At 56.7% G+C, this 24897-nt stretch overlaps 1 protein-coding gene across 14 annotated transcripts in view; it reads right to left on the reverse strand.

Annotated features, from left to right (window-relative positions):
• Window positions 1–24897, reverse strand: part of ARHGEF10L (Rho guanine nucleotide exchange factor 10 like) — a 133721-nt gene that overhangs the window by 16582 nt on the left and 92242 nt on the right. For 10 of the 14 annotated variants that reach the window (XM_081056131.1, XM_081056142.1, XM_081056139.1 and 7 more), the window contains 5 exons: window positions 24751–24872; window positions 19757–19843; window positions 18478–18710; window positions 16614–16768; window positions 9882–10030 (listed from right to left, as the gene is read on the reverse strand). In XM_081056131.1, coding sequence (XP_080912257.1) covers window positions 9882–10030; window positions 16614–16768; window positions 18478–18710; window positions 19757–19843; window positions 24751–24872 — 746 coding nt within the window. The remainder of the gene's footprint in view (window positions 1–9881; window positions 10031–16613; window positions 16769–18477; window positions 18711–19756; window positions 19844–24750; window positions 24873–24897) is intronic. The other 4 variants (XM_081056132.1, XM_081056138.1, XM_081056135.1 and 1 more) reach the window with 2 other exon arrangements.

Raw genomic sequence — 24897 nt, forward strand, 5'->3', positions numbered from 1 at the left:
GCCAGGCCTTTCCCAGGCCGCACTATTCCACCCTCAGAGAGCTTTATGAAAGAGACACGCACGCGGAAGGGGACTCGACGAGCCCCAGTGACCCGCTGGGCAGGGGCAGCGAGGCACGGGCCTGACCTGTGGACTCCAAGCTCAGCGCCCTCCCCCAGCACTCTCACGTTGAGCACCTCGGCAGGTGTGGGTGTGAAGGGGCTCTTGCTTCCTACTCGTGTCCCTGTGACGAGCTGGCCCGGGCGGCACCATCATGGGCCCAGAGGTCAGCCTCAGAACATTCGCCAGCAGCTCACCAACTCCACCTTCGCTTAATGCCCCGGCACCACCATTCCATCCTCATCTAACAGGCAGGACACCAAAGAAGCTTCCAGACATCAGTGGTGTGGGGCCACTCCATCTGCCAGAGGACAGGCTGGTCACCTAGAGGTCACACTCCAGCTACCGTACTGGACAGGCAGACAGTCCATCTTCTACAGGCAACTAGCACAACAACTCCTTTCTTTATCTGTCTCATTCTTATCAACGTTTCACAGCTGAGGAAACAAATTGAGAGACTGAATGGTGTTCACAAAGTCACAGTGCTTAGGAAATGGGGGGCAGGGGAGCCAGGACTCCAACTTGACCAACGGATCCCAGTTTGCCCAGGAAGGCCCAATTTGTAGCACTGGAAATCCAACTCCTCATCCTGGGAAAACCAGGACGGCTGGTCACCCTACTGGGACTCCAGAGCTCACACCAATCTCTGAGCCACGCATAGACATCCGCGTGTGGGCCCCAGCTGATGCCTAAACACTCTGCCTCCAGAACCTGACCCAGTCAAGGCCAAGAGACCCTGTGCCAGCAGCAGACGTGTCCTTCCTGATGCATTTCTGACGGAGGCATTCCCTTCCACCTCTTACCAGCAAGCCAGGTGGTATCTCTGGCTCTCAGTTTACTCACTGTAAAGGGCGGGGGGGGGGGGGAGGGGGGGAGGGGGGGGAGTGGCGAGGTCATCTCTGACTAAGGAGAGACTTCACCAGGCGCTGGGATCTCCTAGCTCAGGGCCACCACGGGAACGTAAAAGGGAAGGAGGGACGGACAGTCCCAAACTTTTACCAACCCACTTTGGAACTGATTGTGCAAAATGTGTCTTGGGTACATTTTCCTAGGAAGATGTCCAACCGTTTTGACATGTCAAGAGAGTCTGTGAACCACCCTTGGCCCCCAAAAGTTAAAACTCCCTGCACTAAAGCCTGCTTGTCACAAAGCACATAGGAAGGCAGGCACAGAGGTTGGGGTTGACCCCCTTACCACCCCAACCACAGCCCAGACGAAGGCACAGAAAATGCCACTCCAGGGGGCCTGACCTGCTGTAGCTGTGCCGACATTTTGCCTTTAAAAACAAAGCGAAACTAAAATGCTCTAGCTATTCTGGAGGAGGTAGGAAATAAAAAGCATCTCAGAGAGTGGGCTACTGATAGTCTCCTCATTAGTACTATTTAATTTCCTTTTGTTTTCTTCAATTGTGCAAGCCAGCTTAGCATTTTCTTTCCATGAACAGCTGAGGAGGGAGACCGGGCTGTGGGCCACCGGGGCCACCAAGCAGCTTTGCATGACCTTGCCCGAGCAGCTGCTCCAGCCGGGCCCTGTACAAGCAGGTGCCGGGGGCTGCCTGGTACCTGCCCCTGGAGTCCCTGCAACCCCCACGAGGAGGTGGGACCCCTGAGCCTCTGGTCAGAAGAGGAAACGAGGCTCAGTGCGGGCGTGACCTGTCCTGGACATAGTAGGCCACGCTCAGCGCACCTGGTTTACCTCTTGTGTGACACTCGCTCCAGCCTGAGATTATCCTGTCATCTGTATCCTGCTTGGGAGAGGCAGTGAGGTCATGAGCGCAGGGCTAGACTGTCAGGGTTCAGGCCCAGCTCGATCACTTCCTGGCTCAGTTTTCTCAACTTTAAAATGGGGGTAATAACCACCGCATAGGGCTGTTGTAAAGATTACATGAATTCCTACTTGTCAGGAGCCTGGAACAGCCTCTGAGATGAGTGAGTTTCAATAGGGTTAGCTCACTGGGGGTGGGTGGTCTCTGCCAAGCCCATAATACCCTCCACCACCATCCCCACAGCAGAGGGGCAGGTCCACTGCTGAAGCCCAGTGCCCAGTGCAAGGATTGAAGTGCTGGTCATTGCCCTGCCCTGCCCTGGCCCAGGGGGCACTGGAACAGGCAGCCTGGACGGTTCTGAAGCACAGTCAGGTGTGATGGGAGTTTTGATCTGGAAAGATCCCCAGCAGAGAGGACGCAGGAAAACGAGTCTAGGTGCCCACTGCGGCTGCCTTGTTCTCTTTGTGCTTCCCAGTTCCTGGTTACACCTGTAAGTCCTGCCTGAGGGACCAGGGCGCCTCACCTGGTCCTCTGCCACGGACCCCCACCCCTTCCCACAGCGTCTGCTTAGCACCCGTTGCACCTGCTTAACCAGAGGGGGAGCCACCCACACAGGGACAGCCGGGACTCAGATTCCCCTTGGCCACAGCAACGGAGGTGAAGCTGGGCCAAGGCAGCTGCCGGCCCTCTCCCCCCAGGGCGTAAATGACAGGTGCTGGGAAGGGCCACACCTCAATAACACGCACACATCCACTCCCAAGACCGCCGGGGAGAAGCAGCAGGCCTGTGAAAGGTTCGGATCGGCCGTGACCAAGACAAGGTGGGGACCAGCCAGAGGGGGTGGGGGCTGGGGAGAGAGCAAGGGGGACAACAGGGAGGAGGGATTGGTTCTGGGCTTGACCCAGACCTCCAGCACCCTACTGGACGCTGTCGAGACTCAAGCTGCAGTCAGGGACCCATATGATATTAAAATAATCAACCAATGTCTGCTGTCACATTCATCCACACGTGATCACGCCCGTGCACCCAATCACACAGCTCCGGAGCCCTTCCCTCACCCCGATTTCCCTGAACGCACCCAGGAAGCCTGGTCCACCACCCGGCCACACTCTCGCTCCTCTCCTGGCCTCCTGGCTCGGTGGCGGATGTGTCTGCCCCACAGCTGAGCGTGAGTCTCCCGCATCCAGGCGCCTGCCCTGAGCCAGCTGCTCGTCTCATCTCACCACCCAGACCACAAGGATCCCTTCTCTCCCCAGGCATTCTGGGAGAGCTGCTTCTTTATCTCTGGTCATCAGTGGCCATGTAAGGGCCACAGCCAGGAGCCCTGGGCAGCTCAGAGCCCAGGCAGAGGGGAGGAGCTGGTGTGGGAGGGAGGGAGGAGGTGAGGAGGGCCGTGGAGGGGCAGAAGGAAAGCAAGAAACAGAGAAGTCAGCTTACTTTTGCCTGTAGGAAAATATGGAGGGACCGAGATACTGTCGCTGATCGCAAATATTGGCAACCCTGCGGGAGGAGGCAGGTACACGCATCTACCAGAGGCAGTGGACCACGGGAGTCAGAAGCACCCTGAGATCCTGGCGCTACCGCCTATTGGGTGTCCCCTGTGATCCTGACCAAGTCCTGTAATCACCATGACACAGCTGCTGACACTCACTCTGGGCTTTACATACATCAAGCTTAGTCCTAGCGTAGGTTCTGTAATTATCCCGATTTACAGGTAGGGAAACTGAGGCCATCAGTGGAGCCAGGGGCCGGAGCCAGCCAGCCCAGCTCCCAAGCTCACTCAGACAAGGCAGCAGAGACAGCTAGGAATGCCTCTCCAGAGGATTCCCATGGCGGAGACCCTCCCCCAGCCCAGCTGCGAGGCTTAAGATGACAGCACATAATCGCTTGAGTGCACACTAAGCACTGGACTGGCCTGTGCGTGTGTGACCTCATTCAACCCGGGATTACACCCAGAGTCCGGCTCTGGGCTCCAGCTCTCAGCTCCCACTGTATTAAGAACCAGCCCAGGCCTGGCAGCCAGTAGGTCCATCTGTGGCTCTGTGTGTCCTTACCAAGCCCCCGGGGGTTCAAGGGCTGCTCCTTTGGTGTCTGTCCTCTCCGACCCCTGCAGCGTGGCTCAGAGGGGACCGTGACCACTGAGGGGCAGGGGGACCTGGAGGGGCTACGTGGAGGGCAGGACAGACAGACACTGATGGGGGCACTGGGAGGAGTGGGGGCTCAGAAGACTACACCTGCTGCCATCATCTGCACCCCCCTCACCTCCAGTCCCACATCTGTTCTCTCCACAAGGTCCCCTCTCATCTGCCTTCTCTCCTCTGTCTCCCTTTTCTCCATGGCTTCATAGAACCTGTTCCTGAGCCAACAGCTTCAAACTATTTCTTTTTAGAACCATGAAATCCTTTCATCAACTGAAATCTTCTGAGACGGTGGGGGTGAGGAGGGACCTCATATTGGATCCAAGAAAGATCTAAGCTCTTCTGGGTGAGCTGAGGAGGCCGGGAGCCCTGGGCCTAGCCATTCCCCAGCCTCGCAAGACGTGGCCTGAGACACCCTGGAGCAGAGTCACCAACCACGGCCCTGAGCCTCCCGATGCTCCCCAAGGAAGGCGGCCCCACAGGATCCCCAAACCCACCCCGCCCCCACCCTTCATGAGCTTCCTAAAAGGAAGTTCTTCGGAACAGCTAACCTCAATTCTTCCTGCTGCTGGAAAACTCTTACCCTCCTGGAACTTGTTGCTGTTGGAGCCTCCAGGGAAGTCTCCATAACCTTTAGAAAACTGATGTCTCGGTTCACCCACCAATTTATAATTTGAAAAAAAGGCAGGATGACAATAATAACAATGACACACGTGCAAAAAAAAAAAAAAAATTCAGGCAAAACTGCAGAACTGAGATGAACTCGGTGGAGTGACCTGACCACCACCCACGGGCTCAGGCGGCCGGAACACGGCCCCCAGCTTCGCAGCTCCCCACCTCTGAGGACTTGCCGCATATTTCGGACCTCACGCAAATCTGCATACCGTTACCCAAGAAGCCCTGCGCCTGGGTTTCGCTTTTGCAAATTCCCACCCGTTTCATGTCATAAATAAGATAGGAGACAGAAAACTAATACAGCCCACTGATGCATTATGCATAGCGCGTCACACTGCTATGATAGATTTACAACGGCTAATACATGCAAACTAAACTTGGGCACTAAATGTGAAAATTAAGGGTGGGGAAGGTGGGTGTGTGAGCGGATGGGCCGGGGGAAATCTGAGGGCCACTGATGTCCAGGAACCCCAAAATGTCTTCTCTGGTGTGCTTAGTGACAAAAGGCATCCGTGCCAGGATGGGAGGCCAGCGCCCGGGGACCAATGGGAGGCGGGGTAACTGATAGCACCCGCTCGGCGCCAATCTCGAAAGCTGGTTAAAATCAAGCGCTCGATCAAGTCTTCTGCCAGCCCCCTGCCCACATCTCCCTTCCCCACTCAGCAGACACACAGACAGAGCCCATTTCCCTAAGGAAAAAGCCCTCTGTCCTTCACAGCCCTTCACTGAGCAAGTACTATGCGTCAGCCTGGTCTCAGCACCAGGCTGTGATGGGAGCAGTGGGCCAACCAGGCACGGACTGCCCTACAGAGCTGCGGTCTCCTTAATCCCATAACCATCCCTGAAACGTCAATGTGCAGCTATGACCAATGCTGTGAAGGAGAATGGCGGTGCGGCCGCAGGGAGTCACAGGGGTGTGACCCAGGGCATGTGGAGGAGGGGGACGTGGTCCAGACAGCCTTCTCCAAGGGTGGGGAGCCAGAGTCTAATGGGAGAGGCTCGCCCCAACTACCCATCACAAGAGCCCTACGGGCCGGAGCCAGGCCCGGTGCCCGAACACTGCCACAACCTGCCCTGTGTTCTGGAGCTTTCCAGGCAGGGCCGGGAGCCTTCACCCCCTGCTTTTGCAACTGCACCAAGGAGGCTCTGGGGAAAAGACGGTTGCCATGGAAACATCTCAAGGCTGGCTGTGGCAGGGGCAGGTCAGAGGCTGGACCTCGGTGTGACACAGCTGTCCTACCCAAATATGTCTCCCCACTGTCCAAACGATTCTGATCTACAGCAGTGTCCGTTATTGAGCAGGACCCACCTCCAGTGCACAAGACCCTCTGGCCAGCCTTTACCCAAATCCCTTCCCACGTTCTCTGGGTCTGGCCTCTGCCCTGCTTTCTCAAAGGCACAATTCCTCCTGGATGCTTCTCCAACTGGCCCAGGAGGCCTGAGCTTCCTCCTGCCCAGATTTTCAACCTTCTGCCCAGAAAGAACAGGTCCTACACCATGGCACATGCCCGTCAGCCCCACCTGAGTACCTGCCCTGCAGAGGAAGGGTGTTCTTACCTTCTCCCAGCAATGCCAGCCAAGCGGCGGAGCTGCGCCCTGGGACATACCAGCCAACGAAAGAGACCAGGCCCTGTTTTCATCTGCTCACAGCCCAGTTGGGTGCCAATGGACAACGGTCAAGGAGCTCATTTCAGGCCACACCCAAAGCTCTGATGACACAACAGGTGAAGTGTGAAGACTATGACTGGGGGCAAAGGTGACTCTGCTGGAGTCATCAGGGCAGGTCCCCCTGAGGAGGCGGCAGCTGAGCTGAGACCTGCGTGATGAAAAGGAGCTGCCCAGGGGAAGCTGTGGGACTGGTGGTCCCGGCAGGGGGAGAGGGAACAACAGAGGCAAAGGCCAGCTGGGGGGGAAGGACTTTGATATGTTCAGAGACCAACAGAGGGGCCAGCATGGCTGGGGAGCGGACGCCACAGACTACGAGTCCAAGGCCTGACTTCTGGTTCACTTCCTCCTCTGTAAGGCTCAGCGGATGGCTCTGCAGCGACATGAGGCTCCAGCCACATAAAGCACACGCACAGCCCAGCCCAGCCTCCACCTCCATCCCTGCCACGAGCGGGGGTGATGAAGACCCCAGCCCTCACCGAGTCGGGGAGCAGCCTTGCCCGGCACGCAGACCGCCCCCACTTGGCAGAGTATACCCCGTAGGCCACAGGCCTCCTGTCAGCCTGTCCCCAATAAGTTTTTTTTTTTTTTTAAATTAAGATGCAACAATCATTCCACAGCCGGTTTTCCCCTCCAGCAATCGGTTAAAATGAACTCCAGACGACTGGATTAGGCTTTGAAGGTGGCGATCGAGATAATGAACACAGAGGCTGCAGTGTTGACACAGGCCCTGGCGAGCTACATTATTATTTAACAGCCTTGCTGCTGCTTCCGCTGGGATCAAGGAGCGGAACAAGCAGTTGGTGGGCAAGCGTCAAACCCAGAAACAGACTGCAGGCGCTGGCTCCTGGGGGCACAGACTCAGCAAGGTCAGGGGCGGCCAGCATGGGCCAAGTGGGCCTCATGGAGGAGCGCAGGATGGGCCCAGCTGGGCCCCCCCAGGGAGCCATGTCCACACCATCCAGCATCACACACACACCGGTTCTCTCCGGCCGGGCCCGGCTCACGGGGCTTCCTCTGTGGTTCTTCCTTTGCCCAGAGCATCCTCCCCACCTCCTCTCTTCCCTCACCCATCGGTGCCAGCGTCGCTCAGGGATCCTGCCCTCCACGGCCCTCCCCTGCTCCTGTCCCTCCTCCACCGGGTCAGCACCTATCGTGCCCCCCCTGCGTTCCTACCGCTCCCGGGCTTGCCCCCTCCCGCCCCACGTCTCCTCACACTAGCTGACACGGACACTGCTCCCACACTGGACTCTGCGCCCCCAAGCTTCTGAGATCAGGTCTTACTCGTGCTCATCTCTCCAGCCCCCTATACGAGGGCCTGGAAAGCAGGACGCTACCTGTCCGTCCACTAAGTCCCTTTACTCAATGTACCTGCCACGTGAGCTACGTGTGCTAGAAAGACACTGGGGAAAACGACGTGAACAGGGCCCAATCCTAGGCCTGGAAGACGTGTTGGTGGAAAAAGCAGGTGTGTAAACAAATGAGGGTTCCCAAGAGTTATGTGTGACAAGACAGAAACTGCAGGGGCCAATGCAGCCCAAAGGAGACTGAGCCTTCTGCCTACCCTGACGCCGGCACAAAGGTTAAGGGCAGAGTCAGGTGTCTGATGCCTGTGCTCAGATCCCAACTCAGCCTCCTTCTAGCTGTGTGACCTTGGGCGAGTCACTTAACCTCTCTGTGCCTCTGTGCCCACATCTGTAAAGTGGGAATAATAATAGCACCTATCTCAGAGAGTGGTTTGAGGATTAAATGAGTTAATTCATGCAAAGTACTCGAAACCCATCCCTGGTCCACACTCAATATATGTTATATTATTACTTCCTGGGGCTGGGAAAAATCAGAAAAATCTCCTCAGAGCTAATACAATCGCTAGATTAACCACCTTGGTCTGTGCATTTGGGCCAAGACATACTAGCCACGCCCTCAGTCAACAATACCATCCTGTCCACTCAGAGTACTGAGCTGCTCTAAGTATCTCAAGTCCCCAGAGGGGCTTTCATGGGGGGTCGGCTAATGAGCTACGTCCTCCCTCTGAAGTGAGGCATTCTGCTGCAGAGCTTGCACGCGTGCCGTTCCCTGCAGGTGCTGAGCCCCAGACACACATGCATGACCACAGCGCCCTGGCAGCAGCCCCTTCTCCTGGCCGATCCTCCGGGCCCGGCTGGCCATGCAGACACCCAGACGGGACGAGCGTGGAGTGGCCATGCAGGTCGGCGGTCCTTAGCAGAAGCCAGACCAAGCTGTTTCCAGAGCCCGGGCACTAGGGTGGGCAGCTTCCTCTCTATTCCAAGCAGCAGCGGAGCGCAGCTTTATTAAATATGCATGGCGATCACATCGTTACTGTGCCCAAGGATTGTATGCACTGAAGGCAAGCTGCCCGCACAAACTTTTCAATTTTCCTGGCTGCAGACTGGGCGCATGCTCCCTCTGGCCCCACTGCGGAGCCCCCCTCGCCACCCCTTCCTCCCTCTGCCTACCCCCACCCAGAGCTCTCCTGACATCCTCCGAGGTGTGCAAAGCAGGCGAAAGGCAGTATCGATCCCCTTTGTAAGAGCAGCTGGTCCAGAACTAGTCTTAAATCATCGTGGCCTTGTGATGAAGTCTGGTGGCCACTCGGCCCTAGGGACAGTCAGGCCAGAGCTGAGGTGCGGGGCCTGGGCAGCACTGCGCTGCGGCTGGCTGGCAAGAGGCAGAGTCGGATGGGAGGTGGGCAGGGCCCGGCTCGGGCCCGCCCTTCCCTTCGTCCCTTTGTCTCCCACGTCTCGCACAGCAGTCGGCAGGAATGTGAAGCTGACACGCACTGCACATCCAGCAACACCAACTCTAAGGAAGCAGCTTGATTTTCCAAAGAAACCACATATACGGCAACAAGAATGTACGGCAGGCAAATTACAGCGATAACTGAGGTTCGCCGAACACTTACTTTGTGTCAGGCACTGCGTGAAACCTTCTCATTACATAAACATTCTCATTCACTCCTCCTGGTAGTTCAACACGTGCTATCATCATCCCATTTCACAGATGAAGTGAGGCAGGGCGGGCCATGATGTTGGTCCGTGATAGGCGTGGGCCTGGGCTGAGCCAGGAACAAGCCCCTGGGACCAGGCCCTCATTCCCGGGTCAAGGCATGGGCAGTACTCGCCCCAGGGTGAGGCAGTACCCAGCAGCCTCACCTCCACACTGTGTAGAGCCCTGACTCCAGGATGGCTGTGTCCCCATGGCCATCTCCTCGGCACAGCTGACCCTGGGTGCCAATGCGAGGACAGGGACCCCAGCTTCACCGGCAGCAACAGACACAACTTGGGATGCAGTCAGGACCCTTCCCCTCACGGCAGCCCTGGGGACATGTGTGGGGGCAGAAGGCAGGGCCCCGCAGGGACCATGGTCCCCTCTGCTTCCTAACAAACTCTGGCTGATCCCTGAGACACAGAAAGGGGCAGAGAGCAGTGCCAGGGAGAGGGTAAGAAGGGTCAGCAAGCGTGTGCCCAGCAGATGGCCTCATGAGCCAGGGGCCATGAGCCACAAAGAAAGGCCAGTACCTGAGTCTGCAAGCTGGTGGCATCCAAGACAGTGACCTGGGGCCCACAGCTAGCCCACACAGCGTCCTCCAGGCTCAGCAGGGTGCGGATGGGCCCTGGCCCCACTGTCAGGCACACAGGAGGGCTCTCCAGGTCCCAGGGAACGTCTCCTGGAGGGAAAGGAAGGAAGCAGTTCAGGGTCCAGCGCTCCTCAAGCCTTGGGAACCACAGCCCGCAGAGGTGCGCCCAGCCTGGCTCCACAAGACCCTCTGGCCCGTTTCTGTGGCCCCTCACCCTCCTCCCAGCAGAATGGCACCTGTTTCCAGCTGACTTCATTTATGCCCGCCCCTCCTCCAGGCCATTTCTCCCCAACTCTCCTTCCCTCCACCTTTCTCTTCCCTTCCACTTTCCTTCTCTCTCCTGTTCATTCATTCCACACACTTGCCTTCTCACAGATCTGCTGTCCTACTTCAAGGCACTCTGTCACCTTTACCCAGATCTCTGATAACCTTCTTCTCCCAGAGACGCCACCACCCAGGTGTGGAAGGAGGAAGTCCCAAGAGGAAATCAGTCCCTAGTCCTCCACCGCTGAAGATGGAGCAAACCAAGGGACTGAACAAGGCTCTCCCTGCCCACCCCAGGGAGGCTCGGCTCGCCCAAGAACTAGCCGAGAATTTTCCCTGGCATGTGAGCAGTGTTCACTGAGATTGGTTTTCCTCTCAAGTCACACGGGAACCCCCGTGGCTACCCTGCCTTGCCAGGGTGCCAGAGGGTGAAAGAGGGGTGGAGGAAAAAGTAGAGGCCACACACCAGAAAGAAAGGCATCAGTGCTGGGCCTAGGAGGCAGGACAGGGCCTGCTGCTGGCTTGCCAGGGCCTGGCCACCCCTACCCTGCCTCCAGCGAGTCACTGGAAGGCGGGCAGCCCCCTCACAGACTCTCCCTATGAGCCAGCTGCAGCTGGCATGATGGAGCACAGCTGTCTGCACAGCTGGAAGGGCCACCAGGGTGTATAGTGGAAGCCACTGCCTGGGGTGGAGGGGGTGACAAGAGAAGCCCTTGGAGGACAGACCAGTTTCCCATCACCACCACACCCCCAGGCTTTCCCTGTTCTCCCTCCCCTCCCCCACCTTTAAAACAGGTTCTCCCCTCGCCCTTCTGTCCTACTTAAAATTGGCAGAGTCCCAGCTCAGCTAAGAGTTGGGGAATAGGACGCCCCACCCACCCGAGCACACAAGCAGCTCTTTCCAGCCCGTGCACATGCGCACACGGGAAGCAGGCTGGGCCAGGATCCTGGCTGCGGCCTCTCAACTTCTTCAGGACCTAAGACGGGTGACTTCACCTCTCTGTGCCTCAGTTTCCTCATCTGTAAAATGGGCGTGATGACCGTGCCTGCATCTCACAGGATGCTGCAAGGATCAAACGACACGCATAGAGCGTTCAGCACAGGGTTGCCACACAGTAAGGAGTGTTGACAGCTCATGCTCCGTGCCACTACGTATCTGCATGTCAGGCACTCTTTACATGAATTGTTTCCTTAACTCCCGGCCTGTGCGTTCTATTCTTGTTCCTGTTTTACAAGTGTGGAAATGGAGACACAGAGTGTTTAAACAGGCTGCCCAACTCACACAGCTAGGAAGTACCGGGTGCTCATTAGCTCCGACTGTTTGCTTCATTTGCCACAACGCAGCAGTCTGCAAAGGAAGGCGTTGACTCCACTGGACTACTGAGACAACGGCGACCCAGAGAGCTGAGAACTTGTGCAAAGCCACCCAACGGGGGACGGGCCAAGCAGGATTTAAACTCAGCTGACTCTGGCCCTCGCCTCCTTCCCTAACCCCTGCTGCCCTCTCAGGTTCCATGAGTTTCTGAAGGGCTCTGGGGCCGTAACTAGAGATCAGGAAGGGGCGAGTGACCATGAGGCAGCCAGGCCTCCACCAGGGTGGCGGGGTCCCGGAACCTCACCAGAACACCAGAGCTGCAAAAATGCAAGGCTATGGGCTCCCCCCAGTGGCCAAGATGAGTAGTGCTTGTAGCCCGAAGCTGGCGCTCCCACCTCTAAGGCTAAGGCAGGGAGCAGCTAGAGATACGGGGACCACACCCCGAAAACTGAGAAACGGGGGCTCTGTGCCATGCACACAGCAGTGGTGGCCACCAGAACCCTTGGAACTTCTATCCTGCACTTTCCTGGGACAGCATGGCCATAGATGCCTAGGATGGGCCTGGGGTCTGATACCCTGAGGGTCACGTGTGCACTGACCAGCCCTCCACTTGCTAGGCAGCTCCAGGGACCCTCTAAGAAGTCTTGACTCCAAGACAGCACGATAAACTGTGATAAAATGTAATGCCGACATTATTATATCAAAAAGGGCACTGGACAGGAGTCCTCAATCACAGGGACCCTGAACAAGAGGCCTCCCCTTGCTGGGACTCAGTTTTCCCATCTGCACCCCAAGAGGACAGACCTCTGACCTCTCAGGTTCTTCCCAGCCTCTCGGGCTACAATTCTAAAATGTTAAGTGCAATCACTATGAGCTCTGGACAGCGCTAGCTCCCCGGCAGCCTGGTGGCGGGGGTCTACCCCTCCATCTTACTCCTTGCCCTCCGGTGGCTTCCGGTACACACGTATATATTCTGGGTGCATGCACACACACACACACACACACACACACCACACACCTGCGTGACCGCCCAGTCATCTGGGCCTGGCACCAGCTCTCACACTGTCAGACAAGGGAGACGAACGCCCTGTCTCAGCAAAGGCACCTTCGAGAGTCTGGAACCCCTCCTCCCCCAGCCTGCAGGGGAGAAAGCCCAGCCGGTCTCCCTCGGGGTCCAGATCCAGCCGGAGCCAGAGGCAGCACACCGAGTGAGTCATAAAGACCGGGAGAGGCCGAAAGAGCAGCCCGTGCCCAGTCAGTAATGGCACCAGAGACAACCATTTAGATGGGAGGCAACAAACGCAAGTCTACATTCCAGGGTCCATCCGGGGCACCTGTGTCACTGACCGCACCTGGCCTTCACAACCACTCTGTGCGGTGGGCTGTCTTCATCCCATTTTACAGGGGAGGACACTGAGGCTCTAAGAGGTGAACAACAGGCCCAGTCTCACAGCTGGGTCTCAACCCCAGGCAGCCTGACTCCCCCCCAGCCCACCCCCTCACACTTCCAATAGCTGGCTCCTCCAGGGAGGGACCCTGGCCCACATCCCCAGCATGTAGCCAGGGACATTCCCACACCCGCACCCAGACCTGGTCAAGCTTCTGTGCCCGCTCAGAGACGGGGGAGACGGAGGGGATCCAGGTAGCTCTGCTCCAACACAGGACTGGCAGGGACAGCGGCCGCCTGGCTCCTCTCTGGGTCCCCGGGTCCTGCTCAGTGCCTAGCCCCTCATGGGCACTGGATACATATTTGCTGAGTGAGTGAGTGAGTGAGTGAGTGAATGAATGAATGAATGAATGAATGAGTGAATGAATGAATGCAGGTAAGCAGAGGCTCCTGGGGGCAGACTGACTCCCACAGCCTCGTGGCCTCGGTTTCCTCATCTGTCAGCTGGAGGTTGGACTCCAAGTCCCCTCCGGCTCTGACAGCCGGGGACTCCAAGTGGCCTGATGACCTTGGGTTGGTTCCTCAGTCACCTCTCAGCTGCTCGTTCCACAGGACCTCCAGGATTCAGGCCAATCCCAGGTTCCCAGCTTGGGTTCTGTCTGTTTTACTTAATATTTCTGGTCCTGCCCTCTTGCAGTGAGCCAAAGCGTGGGTTAGGAATGCCAGTTTTATCCAGTCTTGGTCTCAGCCAAACCCAGGCAAGATGGTAACCTGTCACTATAAATACTGATAAACATCCAATACCCACTGGGAGCCCAGGACAAGGGTGTGGATTATTCAACCCCCAGACCCTCCGGGGCACCAGAGGTGGGTTCCCCGGGCACAGGGCTCGGGCTCTGTGCTCTGGGGCTGGGGCTGGGGCTGGGGTCAGAGTATCTGAGGGGTATCCGAGGCCTTGGTGAGTCTGGAGGAGGTCCCACAGCTGGGTCACGGGCCAGGCTGATGATTCTAGGCCCAGACACACACAGCCCAGGTGAAAGGAGATGGAGAGGAATCCCCCCACCCCACACGGTGCGGCCGGTCCTGAGAGCCTCCCTTCCCGCCCTGGCCACCTCTGGACGACACCACAGGAGGAGGAGGCGCCAGGTAAGGCCTCTCCCAGAGGCCTGCCTGGCCAAAGCCAAACGAAAGGCACAGAGGGTGGGCTCGCGAGGAGCGAGTGACCCAGACTCTGCTCCCAGCCAGTCTCCTTGTCTCCACGCCTGTCCACCAGCCACAGAGGGCACAGAGCTCCGCCACTTCCCACATGTCCCTCTACTTCCCATCAACTGAGACAAATCCAGGTTCCACAGGACCCAGCGTCTGCTCCCAGACTTTGCCTCCTGCCACTCCCCCCTCTGCCTACTGCCCAGCAAGACGGCCTCTTCTCTGGGTTCCCCCACCAGACCAACCCCTCTCCTGCCTCCAGGCCTTTGCACATGCTGGTCCCTCTGCCAAGAACACCATTCCCTCAACTCTTCACTTGCCTGGACACATATTCTTCAGGACTCACTTCAGGACCCTCCTGCTCCTGGGAAAGGCCTTCGCCAATCAGCCCACCCCAGGCCCAGAAGGGTCGGGCTCTCACCTGACACCCTGTTCCCTACCTTAGGACCCTCAGCACAATGTCTAATCATAAGTTCCCTGCTAGTTCACTTGACTAATTCTGTCTCCCTCTATAAACTCTGCAAGGGCGGGATCATATCTGTTTTGCTGGCCACCGTACCCATGGCGCATAGTAGGTGTTCAGTAAATACTTGGTGGACAAATGTGTGCAAGGTGGGAAAGCTGATGGAATCTCTCAATCTTCTCCTCCAGGCCAAAACCCCCTTACGTCCAGAGAGGACTCTAGACCTGGAGAGAAGATATTTGGGTTCAGGTCTCAGCTCACCCAAGACTTTGGGGAGTCCTTTCCCACCTGGAAAATGAGGGTTTGGAGTTCAATGGCTCCCACTGAATGGGTCCTTCTGGTTCTGACAAACTACCAGACTCCAACCCCAGGCTCAGAGCCAGTGGTTAGATCCCAAACCCCTTATAGGTTGAATTGCGTCCCCTAAAAATTCATCTGTTGAAGTCTTAACCCCCAGAACCTCAGCATGTGACCTTATTTGGAAATAGGGCTGTTGCAAATGGAATTAGTTAAGGTGAGGTCATACTGCAGTAGGATAGGTCCCCTAATCCAGTAGGACTGGTGTTATTATAAAACAGGGAAATGTGGACACAGACACACTCACAAGAAGAACGCCACATGAAAATTCGAGTCATGCTGCCACAAGCCAAGGCAGAAGCTGGGGGACAGGCCTGAAACAGGTCCTTCCTTGGTGACTGCCAAGGTCACGTGGCCCTGACGACACCCTGATCTTGGATTTCTATCCTCCAGGATCGTGAGACGATGAATTTGTGTTGTTTAAACCACACAGTTTGTGTTCCTCTGTTAGGGCAGCTAACTCATACATCCCGTCCTCCTCCCAGCCCGGGCACCCAAACTGAATGGGAACCCAGTGGGGAAGGGCCAAAGGCAGACCAAACTGGGGACCAGGAGGGCCACGGTGGGACAAGGCACGGCTCACAGTATTCAGTGGAGGCCAGAGGGTGGAGGTCCCTCTGGAACCCCTTGTCTAATCTCTGAAGATCTGAGCCCCTATTTACATTCACATGCACGCACGCTCTGACGGTGAGAGGAATTTTTTCCCTCCCTCTTCCCCCTTTAATTAAAAACTATAAATGCCTTATCAAAAGCTAATTAAAAATACCAACACAGTGCCAAGTGGCAAAAAAAATAAAAAATAGCTCATTACAAATACCCGTTTATAACCCTGCAACAGGCTGTGATGACGCAGCAATTAGAGGCTCATGGAGGGAAGAGGGAGGGAGGACAGAGCTGCAGACTCATCAGCCCTCTCCGGGGGACACCAGGGAGCAGCTACCCTCTCTGCCCAGCCTTTGTCATCATGAAACAGGGAGCCGAACAAATCACAGGGGACAGGGGACCACAGCACTTGTGTGGTCGCGTGCCCTCCCTTCACCTCAGCACTGGGTCTATAAAGAGGAGGCAATTCTCAAGGGCTGTGGTGACAATTAAGATAATGCACAAACATTAAGCACTTTGCCAGGTTCCTGGAACACGGCAGCTCAAACACTGTGAGCCTTGCCCTCTAGACGTCATAACCCGTGCCATGGATGGCTTGGTAAAATAATAGCAACTGAGACGCTTGACTCTACTAAGGCATTTCCTGTGCCGGGCCCTGTGCTTTGCCTTCACAGCACTGTTTAACCTGCTGGTACCACACAAGCGGAGGGTTCTACCATTATTTTTGTTTTAGATATGAGGAGACTGAAATGTGAAGAGGAGAAGCCACTCACCGGCGGACACAGCTGTCATCAGGGCAGAGCCTGGACCTGAAGCCAGGTTACCCAAACCCAGAATCCCTGCTCTTCTCCACTAGTCTCCCGCCCATGGGCTGAGCTGTCTATGCAGTAGGGAGCACCCCATTCCTGCAGGGACCCCAGTGGGGATCAGGGATCTCCAATGCCTCCAGCTGTGATATACCCTGACTCGTTCTGAGCTGTTTCCTTGGTCTGCCTCCCACAACCGCTCAGGCACAGGATCTGGCTCCCAATCAGTGCCCAGGGCTGCCCCTCACTGCCCCCAGCACCTCCATCCTCACCGCTGGTCCGAGGGTAGGCGGCCAGGGTCCCATCCTGCAGGCCGGCAAACAGATGGAAGGGGCTGTGCCGCAGGCAGAGCACGGGCTGCAGGCCTGGGCTCCGGCAGGTCGCCAGGCACTGGGTACCCGTGTCCACACTGCTGTAAACCAGGATGCTGTGAGGAGAGGCCCAAGTGAGTCACTTAGCCCCCCCACCCGCCCACTGCCCCACACACCCTCCTGGGGAGAGGAGGTGGGGACTCCCCCCTGCTCAGCCGCGCCCCCTGCTGTGTGACCAGGCCATGGCTCTACCTTTGGAGAGAGACTTCCACCGGTGGCCTTTTGAGAATGCTGCCCGGCCCCTGGACCCATGGAAGATTCAGGGGGCCCCAGAGGTAGCACAATAAAGGTGCTGAGAGAACGGTTTTCAGGGTCACACAGACCTGAGAGCAAATCCAGCTGTGCCTCCTTCCAGTTGGTTGACCCGAAACTGCTAAGCCTCAGTCCTCTCCCAAAACCGGGACAATGAACCCTACCTCATGGCCATAAAAAGGGATGAAGCTGACACATGCCACATGGATGACCCCTGGCACGTTAGGCTAAGAGACAGGCCAGGCACAAAAGGCCACATACTGTATGATTCCATGTCTGCAATGTGCAGAGGGGGCCAATCCACAGCGACAGGGAGCAGATTGGTGGTTCCCGGGGGAGCGGGGAACGGGGGATGACTGCTTAATGGGTACAGGTTTTCTTTCGGGGGTGATGAGAATGTTCTAGAAGTCACTATACAGGGGTGATGGCTGCACATCATGAGTGTGCTGGAAGCCACTGAATTGTACACTGTAAAATGGTGAATTTTATGTTATGTGAATTTTATCTCATTAAGAACAAAAAAGGTGTTCACCGAGTTCCTCCGAGGCACTGGGGGGGGCGGAGCCTCCGGAGTCTCCAAGGTGTTCTATGTATGTTAGCGTTTTTGCTCCTTCCTCAGTTTCTTGTGTGGGAAACAGAGGAAACACTTCAGAGTGCGGCTGCTGTGAGGCTCATGGCCCCTGGCCGGTGGCGGGAGGAGGGAAGGAGCACAAAGTAGGTGCTCAGGAAACATCCTTCTCCCTGCTTCCCCTCACTCTAGGACAGGAGCGGAAAGCATTGAGCTGCAAGGCCTTCGTTAATCACCATCTTCACCCGCCCATTAACCGGCATGAAAACTCATTCTCGGACAGCACCACTGGACCCAGCTATGGAGCCCGGCAGGCTAGCATCTAGTGGGGGTGGGGGGAGGGGTGCTCCCCTTACTGCAAGGAAGTGTCTGCTGACTCAGCAGCTCTGGGCATGTCTTACAGGGAGAGCCCCCTATGCCCGCAGATCTCACTACCTGAGCAAGCCCGGGACCCTCATCCTCCATGCAAGGGGCACTGAGGCCACAGGCGGGTGGACACTGGCAACGACAGCTGAGTGAACTGAAGGCCCACATGTCCCACGTCTTGGACTCTCGCAGTGGCCCTGCATGGCAGGAGTCTAATTCTCACTTTACAGATGAGAAACTGAGGCTTGGGGTGGTTAAGGGTGAGCCCAAGCACCTGCAGCGAGGAAATGGTGGATTCCAACCCAGCTCCAAATGACAGTAACATCAGCGCTCACCCAGGGTACTACACTGCCCGGGCAGGAGCCCATTTGCACTAAAGGTTCTCGGCTAAAGGGTCAGCAGCTCCTGATGCTTTAGCTTCCACACTGGGCTTCCCGGGTCCCCACCTTCCTTCTCCCAAACGGGGTGGAGAACATTGGTGGGAAACAATCTTGCCCAGAAAACTAGAGGGACATCCCCCACCGAGCCCCTCTGCCCTGCCCCTGGCTGCTCTCGGGCCCTCCTTCCCAGGCCCCTCACCTGCCATCCTGCAGCCCCAGGCAGATGGTCGGATGTACCGCAGCCGAGGGGTCAGCAGCCATGTGACTCTCATCTCCATCTCCGTCTCCATTCTCCCCCTCCTCCGGCTCCGGAATGTACTCCATGCAGAGCACAGGGGCCGCCAGCGGGAAGGACTTGACCGTGCGGGGCGAGGGCCGGTTCAAGGAGAAGATCTCAACTTGGCCCCCTGCACCCTCCTGCCCGCCCCCGACCTGGGGCAGAGACCCAGAGAGGCCGTCAGGAGGAACCACGAAAGCAAAGGTGGAGCTCAGCTCCCACCCTCTCTGTGACCTGTCCCTAACTTCTCCTTGCCACTGATAATGGGGGGGAGCATACCCCCTCCTGCACACACTTATCATGCTGTCAGAAGGTCACCTGTCCCCAGCCGCCATGGCAGCCAGTTTGTTTCAGGGCCCAAAGGAAAGCAGGTAAGGAGCTAAGATGGAGTAAATACCCAGTCAGCTTTCTATTTCCTTGTCATTAGGGTGAATTTCAACCAACAAATAATAAACATATACTCTGCTTCTTTAAAATGTCTTTCTGTGCTTTGTTCACTGTTTTACCTCTGTCTAGCACATAGTAGGCACTCAACATATACTTGCTGAGTGGATGGAGGGATGGATGGATGGACGGATGGACGGATGGGTGGATGGACGGACAGATGGATGAATACACCATATGTTAGATATTGGAGAAACGGTGAAGAACAAATCCCCCTCAGAAGGGACATATGGGCTGGACTCTGAAGGGTAAGCCAGAGTTGTCCTGCTGAGTGCCCGGAGACAGGAAAGCAGGAGGAGTTAGAGGGTGGCCAGAGGGGTGGTGAGGCTCCTACATCAAGGAGCTCGGGGGCGTCACCTATTTGAATCAAGGGCAGTTTGCCAGGAGCCCTGACCTCAGAAAGGTGGGCTGGGATCTCTGTGAGAAATTGGCAGTAACCAGCCCTGCTTCCTGACCCTGTGGTGAGGACCCTGCCACCCAGGCACTCTGCACAGCTGCCGTTCATTTCCCTCATGGCACTATGGCCATTTTCAAGAGTCATGCTCACTTATTTGTCCCCCAGTGTTCTGTTGTCCCTTGTGAGGCTACCCCTGCCAACTCTGAGCTCAGAGCCCGAGACAGAGGTTCCTAAGAACACCTTGCCAGGCGAAGTGCACCTGGGGGTCAGCGGCTTTCTCCAGCGTCCCCGTCCCGGGTGCCACCCTCCCTGTTCCTGTCCTGAGGCCAGAATGCCTGGCTGGGCACGGCGCTTACTCACCCAGAGGTAGCCCTGTGGAAGGGAGGTGCTGACTGCCGAGAAGCCCAGCAGGGGACAGCTGACCGGACTGTGGACCAGGGCCCCAAGCTGCAGAGATAGAGACGACACATACAGGGTTAAGGGTCAAGGTGCCTGAGATGCCAACCTGTGGCAGCAGAACCTCCGTCTGAATCACCTGGCGGAGGAGGGGAACGGGGTGTCATTAAACCTGCACATGCCTGGGCCCCGTGCAGGCCCCAAATGAGAATCCCTGAGGGTGTGGTAGGAGAAATGACAGGTTTTATAGGCTCTCCAGGCAGTTCCATGTACTTGTATTTGAACTCACATTTGACAATCACTCTTCTAGAACCTTCTGGCTAGAAGGGACCTGAGTGACACTCTGGGCTTCCCGAGGATTTTTCAAACTGAGCTGCTTCCATTTAAGATTCGTTGATAACCAGTAATGCCCTACCCCCCCACACACTCCTTAATTTTACAGATGGGGAGAACAAGGTCTACAGAGGACCCAGGATTGTCTGAGGCCACAGGGAAGGCAAGTGACGGGCCTGGCAGCACCTGAATCCCTGGTTGGCCTTCCTGCATGCCTCCAGAGCAGCACAATGGAGGGGGCACCCCCAGGTCATTAGAACCACTCTGCAGACGGGCACACCAGGACAGAGGGCCGGGTGGCTTGTGCAGCTGCCCACGGGGGCCAGGGGCTCCATCTCTAACGGGCTATCCCAGAGAGCTGCCAGCTGTTTGCTCCTCCTGCAATGCCAGGGGGCTCTCTGGAGTCTGTTTCCAGAGCAAGATCCTGCCAATCTGTCTCTCTGGCCAGAAGAGCAACGCAAAGCAATGGCCTGACCCTTTCAACGGCCTTGCTGGGATCCCCGGGCAGATGGAAGGGGAAGGGGGTGGAGTGGGGAGAGCTTGAAGGTGCCCGCCTGAGGAATGCGGCCACCATGGACCCTTTGCCAGGCAGGTGCTGCCCTGTGCTGGTGCAGAAGGCCCAGGCTGGCACCAGCCCTGTTAGAATGAATATTCTAACACAATTCCTAATGGTCGTAGGTGAGGGGGCCCAAAGAGGTCACCTTATCCAGCCCCTCATTTTAAGAGTCAGCAAACTTGAGGTTCGAGGAATGAGGGAGGGGGATATGACTGGGTCAAGGTCACACAGCAAGTTTGTGGCAGTCAGGGTTGGAATTCAGTTTTGACTCCCAGCCCAGTGCCCTTTCTGGTTGACTTCTACTCAAAGGCCATGTTGGGGGCCTCGGCATTCCAGGGCCCCACTTCTGCCCGGCTGGCTGCCCGGCCTCCTGGGCCCGTTAGGCCCCTGTTCCCCATCTTTCCACTTCTTGGCCACATCCAGCTAGGTGGCCAGCCCTTTCTGCAGGTTGCCGCTCCTGTCCTCTCAGGTGGGGAGGCGGCAACCACAGCCCCGGCTCAGGTGTCCCCATGACAACTCCAGATGTCAGATGAGTCAACAGAGCCCAGGTCCAAGATGATGGCCAAAACTCAAACGGCTCCCAGACCCAGAAGTCCTGTCTGTGCCAGAAAGCCGACCCCCAAACCAGGGGCTCATGCAGTGCAGAGGGGAGCAGCACGAGCTGGCAAAAGGAGCAGGCTTTACAGGCAGCCAGCCTGCTCCACGCCCAGCTCGGCTGCTGCCGGAAAACAGTTCTCATGGTCATGGCGACTGGAAAGGGTGAACGTAAAGCACTTGGCACAGGGCTGGACACCTGGCAGCAGCCACTGCTTACCAAGGACTTCCTGTGGAATGTTCTAGCACTTTACCTGAAGCAACTCACTTAATTGGCATAACAATGCTATGAGTGAGGGGAGGAGCAGGAGCTATTACAGAAGAGCAACTGTAACAGTCAGGAGACAAGGATCCCACAAATAACAAGTAATTCCAGCTCATAGAGGGTGACAGTCAGGAAGCAGGCCGTTCGGCTAGTGCGCTGAGGCCTCAGGAAGCCTGGCTGCAGACCCTCGCGGGCCTGGGCTACAGCCCACACCCCAGGTCTCCTCAGAGCGGGCAGTACCCCTGCCCCTGCCCCAAGCCCCGGCCCCAGGCAGGCCTCTAGGTGGGACCTCAGCCCACAGGGGGTTGAGTTAATGCTGGGCCCTCCCCCTGCCCTCCAGGGATAGGCCTCCAGTTCAGATGGAGACGGAGGTCCAGGAAGAATCTCAGCAGTCAGGCCTTCACAATCCCCCCAAAAAGACACCAGTGGCTTTTCTTCCCTGGGGACCAAAGTGTCATCAGACATTTGCTTTCATTTCTCGAGCTCTGAGCGCACGCCATGCGGCAGGGGCATTTGACATCAAACGTGTCTTTTTAATCCTCGATATAACCTAATCAGGGAGGCACTACGGCTGCCCCGGTGTACGCACTAAAGACACAGCTGGGACAGCGAGAGCTGAAGTAGCATTCCTGACGTCACAGCTGGGACGTGCAGAGTGGGGATTCAAACGCAGGGCAGGGTCCATGCTCTCTCCCTCTCCAGACCAATTCCCTTGAGTCAGGAGGCCCAGCGTGAGGCCCAGCATGGGCACCAGTCGCCCATCAGCACTGAGAAGAAAAATGCTCCTTCCATCAGCCCCCCGGAGTCCTTGTTTCCTTGAGGGAAAGAACCCAACACACACCCTCACCCAGCTGGCAGTGCGAGGTGCTGATCACGTCCACACTGGGACAGGGCCGGGGCCAGTAAGCTTTCCTGGAGGTCAGACTCAGTCAGTCGCCGGCTCCCATGAGGCCAGCGCAGAGCCAGAGTCCTGGGCCCCTGGGCCTGGGGAGAGGCATTGGGCAGGGAGGGACGCCCGGGCTGCGGCCAACACCTCACATCCGTTACTGCGGTAATTGGACGAAACGCTGGCACTCAAGGCCCTAGTTCAGCTGCTGCCAGAGAGGAGCTGATGAGGCACCTCTGTCTGGTCCTGGCTGGGAGGCGGGCGCAGGCAGCGGATGGTGTCTTAGGACCCAGAAGATGGGGACATGCAGGCTCCAGGATATCCCTCAGGAGCTCTACAGGCACATGTCCCCGGGTTCACTCATAGTTCCCTTGGCTCTCACAGGGGGCTCCACAGGAGGTGGGGGGCAGAGGGCCTGGAAGAGGCTAAGGGTTGCCCCAGCCCGGAGAGCTCCAAATGAGGAGCTTCTGGAGCTCTGGTCCCCCGGGTACGAGGCTCCACGCTTGGGTGGGGGCTTCTTCTGCCTTGGAGGTAGCAGCCTGTATGTGACTCCACCACCTGGATGTGACGTGTCAGGGCACCACCTGAGTCCTGAGGGGGGAGACGCAGACCATGTCCCACCCCAGAAGTCTGCCTGGTCAGCCTTCTCCACAGGATGCCTGAAGGCTAGGCGAGTCACAGGCAGGGTGAGCTCTGGACAATCCCGCTCCACAGCCCCCATCCCAAGGCCCACCGGTACCTTGCAAGACTCAGCAGGCTGCCCCTTCATCAATAAGTAAGGACTGAAGCCCCACGAGGGTTGGGCTTCCCCAGCCCTACAGAAATGCACAGTACCCTGGCCACTCCAGAAATATCTGGTGGGGGGACCCACACCAGGGCACACACCAGCCAAGCCCCCTGTGAGAGAGGGAAAGGAGCAGGATCGGGCAAGAGTCTAGAAAACTCTCCTTCCCAAGTGACGGGTGACATGGGCAAATTATTGCTCCCGAATCCCTTCTCTTAGTCTCAAGGACTCGCAGCCCCCCTCTGAGGGCACTGAGAGGATTAGAGTTAATCACTGCGAAGTCCCTAGCACAGAGCGTTGTGCACAGATGCCTCGTGGAAAGGCCTGCCGCCATATTGTCAAGATTAAAATTTTAAGTTACGTGGCTGTGGTTGCTGCACCCTTCTTGCCATTCGGGTCTCAGTCTAAATGCCAGCTCCTCCGAGAGGCCCTCTCTGACCCCCTACCTATGTTGGTCCCACCTCTATATCTATTATATCTCATTTATTTTCTTTATAACACGTCACTCTTTTCTATTTCTTTTGGCTTGCCGGGGTCTTGCCTGTCTCTCCCCTCTAGACTGAAAGCTACAGGAGGGTCTGTTGTATGTTTGGTCACTGCTAGATTCTCAGTGTCTAGAACAGGGTCTGGCACACAGTAGGTGCTCAAAAATTATGTGCACAATGGACAAATAAATGAATGAATTAATGGATGAACAACATCTCAAGGGTATTGGGTTACAGCCCAATCATCTGGTTTCTTGGGGCTTATTTATGTGGGCCTCTCCTTGCCCTAAAGCTCAGATGGCCTCATCTCCTTGGGAGGAGATGCTCCAGGGAGCAGTTGTTCCAGGTAAAGAAGTGAACTTGGCCAGGATAGCAGGGACAGATGACCAGTGGCGGTTAAGACCACAGGTGCTGGAATCAGGCAGAGCAAGGTGACAATTCCTGGAACCATCCTTACTGGCTGTGTCATTTTTAGAAAGTCACGTCATCTGTCTGAGCCTTGTGAGGTCCGTACCTATAAAATAGATCTAGAAACGTCTACTTAGAGGGTTTTTATCAATATGAAAACAAGAAAGTGGCGGCAGAGCAGAGGGGGAGCACAGTAGGTGCTTGACAAACGCGAGGCATGCTGGTTATGGAGTGTGTCCCTGTCTTTTCCCCCCACCCACACCAAAGCCGGCTTCTGCCTGGCTCCCACCCACAAAGGGTCTAGCCCACAAAGTCTGGCACAGCCACTTGGGCATATTTCTGGCCTACCTTTTGGGCTGGCATCATGCCATCCACTGATGAGATCATTGCTATTTGTTAGCTCAAAATAATGGAATTTTCCATTCACTTGACCCACAGAGGGCATCTACTCCCCCTTTTGAGGTGAGAAAGCTGACTCTTAGAGCAACAAAAAGGCTTGACCAACTCCATCAGGAAGAAGTTGAGAAACTGGATCTGGAACCTGGGCCTCTCCTGCTACGGGCATGGCCTGGAAACTCTGCTTCTCCCAGGAGAAGGAGAACCACAGCCACCTCCGCAGTAGACTCAGCTAGCCCCGCTCCACTCACCTGCAGGCTGAGGCCCCGGGAGGAGAAGGCGGGGATGCAGCAGGCCAGGATCGGGCACCAGAATGGGGCTTTGCTCTTCTTGTCCTCATCTGGACAGAGCCAGCCTGGCTGGTTCTCCTCCCCTACAGCAAGAAGAAGTGTGTGGGT

This window comes from Rhinolophus hipposideros (assembly GCF_964194185.1).
Source record: "Rhinolophus hipposideros genome assembly, chromosome: 8".
Lineage (NCBI taxonomy): Eukaryota > Metazoa > Chordata > Mammalia > Chiroptera > Rhinolophidae > Rhinolophus > Rhinolophus hipposideros.